We start from the raw sequence: 8648 nt of genomic DNA on the forward strand, positions 1-8648 counted from the left end.
CTCTCTGTCTCCCTGATTCTCTCTCTCCCTCCCTGATTCTCTCTCTGTCTCCCTGATTCTCTCTCTGTCTCCCTGATTCTCTCTCTGTCTCCCTGTCCCCCTCCATCGCTCTCTCTCCATCTCTTTCTCTGACTCTGGTACAGGTTTGGATTGATGCTGCCACCCAGATATGCTTCTCGCTGGGTGTTGGGTTTGGGGTGCTGATTGCTTTCTCCAGTTATAATAAATTCACCAACAACTGTTACAGGTAAGTCCTGCATTCCCATCACGGAGTGAGGGGCCATCACTGATTTGTGGGGGACCCTGTGTTTTTGTCACTGCCATGGAGGCTTTGCATGATCAAGGGAAGATGTTGAGTAGGGTTTCATTGACATTTGAAAATTAAGTCTGCAGGATGAAGAAAACTCATAGAGCCCATTTCAACTCATAGTGACCTTAGAACTGCCCCATTGGATTTTCGAGGCTGTCTCTGGCAGCATAGTGATTACAAATCCGGCTGCGAACCTTAAGGTCAGCAGTTCGAAACTACCAGCCATTCCGTGGGAGAAAGAGGAGGCTTTCTGCTCCCGTAAAGATTTACAGACTCAGAAACCCTGTACAGGGTCGTTATGGGTCGGAACTGACTCCACGGCACATAACAACAACAACAACAACAACGTCTTTAGGGAAGCATCCCCTCAGCCCTGCCCACCCCCACAGCCACATCTTTCTCCCACAGAGTGGCTGGTGGGTTTGTTAGTAGCTGAGCACATTAACCGCTGTACTTGCAAGTCATTGTTGTTGTTGTTAAGTGCCTTCTAGTCGGTTCCGACCCATAGCGACCCTGTACAGGGTTTCCGAGGGTGTAAATCTTTACGGGAGTAGAAAGCCTCATCTTTCTCCCGCGGAGCGGCTGGTAGTTTCGAACCGCTGACCTTAAGGTCGCAGCCCGATTCGTAATCAACTACGCTACCAGAGCTCCCCAAAAAACCTTTTTAGCTGTAAATAAAATTGGGGAATCTACAGGTGAAATTTTGATCCTCTGAGGAGTCTTCCTAGACTTGATTTAGAGTCAAGAGCTATTCACGAATCCGCCCAGCCCATCCCCTCAGTGAGATGTCGTCTCCCTGCCTGGTCCAGCTGCTCTCTCTCCTCCCAGAGCTCAGACTTCACCCCAAAGACTTCCCTATGGAGAGCCAGCCTGCACCATGCTGAAGAGCCCAGGGGCCCCTAGGACCAGGGGTGGCCAGGGAACTGTTAGCCCTAGTCTGGGGACCTGCTTTGTTTGACCTGTATGGATTGTTTACTTTCTTTTACATCCTGTGGGTACAAGTGCACCAAAAATATAAAGGTAGTTTATGAGACCTGGACAGCCTGCTCCGGGGGGCTCAAAGAAGCCTTGTTGCTGGCCGGCGTGTCCTGAGGCAGCTGCCCCGGCCTCCCCTGTGCTACCTGGGGCTGGTGCTCTGAGAAGGACAAGACCCATGCAGCCGTGAGAAACCCCAGGAGGAGGCACGGTTGACTACAGACCCCAGACCTTTCCACCCTCCTTTCACTTTCCTCCAAGCCCTGACTTCTCACCATGCAGAGTGGAGTCCCTCTGACCAGCAGTGCCCCTGCCCCCAGCTCATGGGAAATGCAGAGTCTCAGGCTCCAGCAGACCTGCCCAATCAGAATCTGCATTCTAACAAAGTTTCCCACAGTTGGAGGGGCCCTGCCAGCAGCCCCACTTCATCATGAATGTGATGGGCTATGGACTGGGGTTGGGGGTTCTTTGGCATGTGGGTCTGACCCATGGCAGGGCTGGCTGGGAGCTCCATGTTTGTCTCCTATGCCCATCCTGGGTCCCGGTGGCATTCCTGGGGACTGCCCCAGGTTCAGCTCTGAGTCCCCTAACCTGGGCAATCTGGGAAAATTAGTGACCCTTGGCTGCCCAGTGCCAAGGTTGGACAGCAACCCCTAGGAGGCAAAGCAGCTCTGCCTGGGGCCATGAGGACAGCATGGATGGTGAATGAGGTCTGCCTGCCGAAGAGGCTTCAAGTCTCCACATCCTGAATTGCTCCTACTGGAAACACAGCCATCCCCTCAACCCTGCATGCCCCCGCCAGGCACAGCCAATTAAAGATAATGACTTGGGAATTGCCGCTGCCCTGGCCCCGGTCTCCGCCCAGGACAACTTGTTTTCTTTGCAGAGACGCAATCATCACCACTTCGGTCAACTCTCTGACGAGCTTCTTCTCCGGCTTTGTCATCTTCTCCTTCCTGGGGTACATGGCACAGAAGCACAGTGTGCCCATCGGGGACGTGGCCAAGGACGGTGAGTGTCCGCACAGTCATTTCGCTTCCCATCCTGCTCCATGCTGCCCTGGCCTCAGCAAAGTGTTTTCCCTTCAAACGGGAATGGGGTGCAAGAGGAATTAAAACCAAAAATCCAATCCAGGTGCCCTTGAGTTGACTCCAATTCTTGGCGCCCCTTGTGTGTCAGGGTGAAACTGCTTCCTACAATTTCCAATGGCTGGTTTTTCAGAAGCAGCTTGCCAGATCTTTCTTCTGCGGCAGCTCTGAGTGGACTTGAATGACCAACCTTTCGTCAGCAGCTGAGCGCATTAACTATTTGCACCACCCAAATCCAAATCACAGCAGTCCAGTCAGTGCCGACACTTAGCGATACTACGTACGGTTTCCGAGGCAGTAAAGCTCTATGGGAACAGAAAGCCTCATCTCTCTCCCACAGAGCAGCTGGTGAACTACTGACCTGGAGGTTAGCAGCCTAACATATAACTCATTACACTACCAGGGACTGCAGTTCAGTCATGCCTATAAAATGTAGCCAGTGGTAAAATCAGTTAAGACCGCTAATGAAAGATAGGAGTTTCAAGTCCACTCAGAGGTGCTTAGGGAACAAAGGTCTGACCGTCTATTTCTGAAAAGGTAGCCATTGAAAACCCTCTGGAGCACTGTTAAATCCGAGGGGTTGGGCCCTTGCAGCCAGTGGAGTCCTTGAGTCCAACCCAACTGGACTACATGTTCTGGTGTGGCGCTGTGGGTTAATACGCCAGACTGCAAAGCCATTTGAACTGCAAGGTTCATGGTTCAGGCTCACCAGCAGCTCCTTGGAAACCCTATACAGGGATGCTATGGGTCAGAACCAGCTCGACAGCACTTAACAACAACATTACACCAGCACACTTGTCCCTGGCCGCACCATAGTTGGCTACAGGGCAAGGGTCCAGTTCTTGGCCTTTTGAATGGACACTCTTACTCTGGGTCCTTTGACACCATTATGAGGGGGCAGTAGGCATGTGACTCTGCATGGCTGATGGCAGAACTGAGATGTCCCATTAATATAGACTCAGAAAACAAGGGGCCTGGGCTTCAACACGTACCACCCAAAAGAGGTTGAGCTGTTCTGGTAATGAGCAATGAATCTGTCCCAAAGTGTGGTTCTGGGGACCACTGATATCCTCATATTTAGATGGGAGTTAGGCAATAAGTGGAGAGACCCCTGAAGTTTCCTGCATAGGGGGGCAACCGAGACCCACAGAAGCTGAGGGTGTGCCTGCACACCGAGAAGCTAGTGATCCCCAGAGCAGTGAAGGGAGGGAGACATGGGCAAGTAACACAGGAGACATCAGCCCCAGGAGAAATCATGCCAGACAGGAATGAACCAGGAGGCTGGGCACAGATGCAGGGGACTGGCCAAGGGAAGGACTCCAATTGCTGTGGCTATCTTAGACATTTGGGAACTTCTGATTAGTTTGAGCACATGAACTTGAAGGTCATGATGTAGACCACTTTAAGTTGGGTCCACCCCTCGATCCAGTTTCCCTGTGTCTCCTGGTAGCCTCACCTGCCTTCTGGATTGTTCTCAGGGTGAGTGTTGCAGATACCAACCTGAGACTGTTACCAGCCTCAGGGGTGGGCTCTCTGTTCTCTTGCTTGACTAGGAATAATTGCTGCTTTCAAACCCACCACCACTCTCTCCCTGGGTCACCTCTCTTTCTACTTGTGGATCCAGCTAGAGGTCCAGGGAATGGGACAGAGAGCCGTAGGCACCATGACCTTCACACTGAGCGTAGAGCTGGGTCTCTGTCACCACTGGAGAAACCGTAAGAACTGAGACTTTGCAAGCAGGAGACTGAGACTTGGGGACTGGAACAGACCCTTCCAAAGTTGCAGCAAGAAAGCACATGTATGTGTGTGTGTGTGTTAAAGTTGAAGTGTGTTTCCCAAATCCATAGTCCCTCCTCTTGGGAAAAAAGAAAAATCTAATAAAGGCAGAAGAAAGAGATCATAATGCAAATAAATAGCAAGCGGTGAAATTTACTCACTGTTGCATTTGCACATTTTTGCACTTTTTGCCCTTTATTATGATAACTAGTAAGGGCTTGCGGAAACCTCTATTAGCTGCTAACAGTAAAGGTTAATGTCCTCTATGCATTTCTGTGACAAGCAAAGTAAATGTCATTTATAGCTTTAATTCTCCAGAAAACAGGGTGAAATGTTAAGTCCATATAGACAGGAAAGGTAAGGATGTTGACATTAAGTACAGCCAAGCTGAAGAATCCCTTCCTAGCTCCATTATGAATGGCACTTAGATTTTTGAACATCTCAAACAAGCCCTGCCTCCGCCTACTCATGGAAATTGGACCCCTTCATAGACTTGGGAACCTGGCAGAAACTGTCAGCAGTCCTCTCTGCTTGGCTGAAAGTGTTGTGAGCTGCTCCCTAATTGGCCCCCAACTCATGACGACCCCATGCACAATGGAGCACAGATTGTTGTGACCCATAAGGTTTCAGTGGCTAATTTTCACAAGCAGGTCACCAGACCTTTCTTTCTGGTCTTAATCTGGAAGCCCCACTGAAACCCGTGTGACATCATAGTAACTTGCAAGCTTCCACTAACAGACGGTGGTGGCTGGGAATCTATCTCGGGTCTCATCACCCAAGGTGAGAATTCTCCCACTGACCACCAACCACTGTGCCCTGTGGGAGCCCTTTGGGAATGGCGTTCCTCACTGGCTCTTTGTTAAATTCTTAAAATCAGTAACTGTCCCATTCCTCTCGGATCTGGCACCAGGTGTGGAAAAATTCTGTTACGTGTCTGTAAGGTCAGGCTTAGGAGCCAGCCAATGCATTGTTACGTGCCGTGATAGCGACCCTATACAGGGTTTCCAAGGCTGAAAGTTCTCTTCATTCCAAGCAAAATTAAGTTATTGACAACCTCAATCCTTTCTCCATTTATCATGATGTTATTTATTGGTCCAGTGGTGAGGATTTTTGTTGTTGTTGTTGTTGTTGTTTTACAATGAGGTTCAACCCATACCAAAGGCTGTGTGTGGTCTTGGATCTTCATCAATATGTATTTTAAGTCCTCTTGGCTTTCATCAAGCAAGATTGTGTCATCTGCATATTGAAGGTTGTTAATGAGTCTTCCTTCTGTCCTGATGACACATTTTTCTTCATATAATTCAACTTCGTGGATTATTAGTTCAGCAGACAGATTGAATAAGTATGATGAAAGAATACAACCCTGGTGCACACCTTTTCTAATTTTAAACCACTCGGTGTTCCCTTTTTCTAGCCGAACAACTGCCTCTTGGTCTATGTACAGATAGATTCTTCATGAGCACAATGAAGTGTTCCGGAATATTCATACTTCTCAATGTTGTCCATAGCTTGTCATGATCCACACAATCGAAAGCGTTTGTGTAATCAATGTTGTTGTTGTTGTTGTGTGCCGTGGAGTCAGTTCTGACTCATAGCGACCCTGTACAGGGTTTCCAAGGCTGGAAATCTTTACGGGAGCAGAAAGCCTCATCTTTCTCCTGCAGAATAGCTGGTAGTTTCGAACTGCTGACCTTTCGGTTCGCAGCCCAATTTGTAACCACTATGCTACCAGAGCTCCTTCAATAAACGTAAAAATAAATCTTTCTGGTATTCTCTGCTTTCAGCCAAGATTCATCTGACATCGGCAGCGATGCCCCTTATTCTACATCCTCTTCTGAAACCAGCTTAAACCTCTGAAAGTTCTCTGTCAATGTATGGTCCTAGCCGTTTCTGTATTACCTTTAGTAAAACTTTACTCACATGGGATATCAATGCTATTGTCCAATGATTTCCTCTCTTTGAAATGGGCACAAATACAGATCTCTTCTAGTCAGTTGGCCAGGTAGTTGTCTTCCAAATTTCTTGGCATAAATGAGTGAGTGCTTCCCATGCTACATCAGTTTATTGAAAGGTTTCAATTTGTATTCCATCAATTCTCGGTGCCTTATTCTTTCAACGCCTTTAATGCATCCTGGACTTCTTCCTTCAGGATCATTGGCTCTTGATCATATGCTACCTCTTAATATGGTTGACCATTGACCATTTCTTTTTGGTACAGTGACTTTGTGTATTCCTTCCATCTTCTTTAGATGCTTTTCGGCATCATTCAGTATTTTACCCATAGAATCCTTTTTTTAGGATGGTCAGTGCCATTTCCCATAATTTTGTCATATGTTTAATGCCAGACATATTGTATTTTTTCACAAATAATGTATCCTGTAAATAATATACACATGCATATAACATACACAGGAAACTAATGTGAGGGGTTGTGTAGTGTGAGAAAACCCATAGAATGTACATGTTATTTGTGTAAAAATATGGTATATGTTCCCTGGCTCTTTGACCCCAGAAAGACCTGTGAAGAGTGGACTTAGTGAGTCTGCGGTGGGCACTGTAGTTACTGAAGAGGCTCTGCTCTGGGGCCGTTAAGGCTTGAAGGGAGTGGGCACAATGCCCCATGTCCAGACACAAGTTATGGAAGAGGGCAGAGGAAATGCCCTACCCAAGGAAGCATCAGGGAGGGGGTCTTGAATTTTCTGAAGGTTTTGCATGAGTTATTGCTATCCCCTAGGGTTTTGTTACTGGACTTAATACCATTGGGCTGGGAACTGTGCACCAGGTAGTGGGATTCCCAACAACTGGCTTGGTTAATACAGATGGTGGTACCCCAACCTGGGTGTACTCTGAGAGATGGGAGGGGCCAGAGGTTCAGGTTCTGCGGATCCATTTCAAGTCTCTGGCAACACCATGAATTCCTAGAAAAGTGTTTCTATATGTCCTGGTGCTCCTTATGAGTTGGGCCAAGTGCAATAAAAATTATTTATTAGATACTTAAAAAAACAACAACAGGAGGATCTCTGCCTAGGTGTGTGAGCCTCTTGGGGTCTCCATCACCCCAAGTCTTAGAGTCTCACAAGTGAACTTCCCATGGTGCCCTGGAAAAGGTGCTCAGGGCTGGCTCAGACCTGCCCCAAGCACCTCTGCTAATCCAGCCCTGTCCCACACCCCTGCTGACCCAGCCCTGCCCCCACACACCCCTGCTGACCCAGCCCTGCCCCACACCTCTGCTGGCCCCTCCCCACACCCTTGTGGAAGGGCAGAAGGATACAGGAACGAGAGGGCATCATGTCAGCAGAATGTCCACTTGTCCCTCCACCAGCAATTCTACTCTTAGGAGTCCATCCAAGGTGATTGTACAGTGTGCTCATGTGTGAACAGATGTGTTGTTGTTCGGAGCCAACAAGCCAGTTCCAAGGCCTGGTGACCATGTGCAGAACAGAATGACCCCTGGCCTGGCCCTGCTCCATCCTCACAGTTGTTATATTTCAGTCTGTTGCTGCAGCCACTCAGCCAGTCCATCCCATAGAGGGTCTTCCTCTGTTTGTGGACCCTCCACTTTACCAAGCATGATGGCTTTCTCCAGGGACTGGTCCCTCCTGATAACATGTCTCAAGTATGTGACACCAAACCTCCTTATCCCCGAGGAATGCTTTGGCTATTCTTCCTCCAGGGCAGATGTGTTCTTCCTTCTGGCAGACTGTGGTACTTTCAATAAATATTGCTTGCCAACACCATAATTCAAAGACCTTGATTTTTTGATCTTCTTAATACGTTGTTCAGCATTGGCATGCATATGAGATGATAGTAAATGCCATGGTTGGGGTCACTTTAGTCCCCAAAGTTAACATCTTTATTCTTTAACGCTTTAAGGATGTTTTCTGCTGCACATTTGCACAATGAAGTATGTCATTTGACTTCTTGACTGCTGCTTCCGTGGGTATTTATTTTAGATCCAAGTAAAATTAAAGCCATGACAACTTCAGTCTTTCCTCTGTTTAGCATCATTGTTGTTGGGCACTGTCAAGTTTATTTCAACTCTCAGTGACCCCATATAGAGTAGACCAGCCCCACAGTGTTTCGGAGGCTTTAATCTTTGCTGGAGCATATTGCCAGGTGTCTCTCCCGCAGAATTGCTGAGTGGGTTGAATTGCCAACCTTTTGACAGCCTGGTTCTTACTTATTGCCCCATGTAACACCTTTGCATTCATTTTTTTAAAAAGGAACTCGTTGACACAAAACAAGTTTATAATATTCCTTTGCTCAAAATGTCTGTGTATGTTCATGTGAGTTTGTATGTGTGTATTTGTGTAAATGTATATTGTGTTGTGCCTGAGTACTTGTGTATATTGTGTGAATGTGTTTTGTGTGTATTTATGTGTGTGTGTTCCCATGTGTATTGTGGGTGTGGGTGTATGTATATATGTGTGCCTGTGTGTTCATTTATGTGTTGTGTATGTGTATGCTTGCATTTTTTGTGTGTTTATCTGTGTGTTTCC

General features: G+C 47.5%; 1 protein-coding gene across 1 annotated transcript in view; it reads left to right on the plus strand.

Annotated features, from left to right (window-relative positions):
• Positions 1-8648, plus strand: part of SLC6A3 (solute carrier family 6 (neurotransmitter transporter), member 3) — an 87305-nt gene that overhangs the window by 51808 nt on the left and 26849 nt on the right. The window contains exons 7-8 of the mRNA XM_006872377.1: positions 144-247; positions 2172-2296. Coding sequence (XP_006872439.1) covers positions 144-247; positions 2172-2296 — 229 coding nt within the window. The remainder of the gene's footprint in view (positions 1-143; positions 248-2171; positions 2297-8648) is intronic.

The sequence above is a fragment of the Chrysochloris asiatica genome, unplaced genomic scaffold (genome assembly GCF_000296735.1).
Source record: "Chrysochloris asiatica unplaced genomic scaffold, ChrAsi1.0 scaffold00195, whole genome shotgun sequence".
In the NCBI taxonomy this organism is placed as follows: Eukaryota; Metazoa; Chordata; class Mammalia; order Afrosoricida; family Chrysochloridae; genus Chrysochloris; species Chrysochloris asiatica.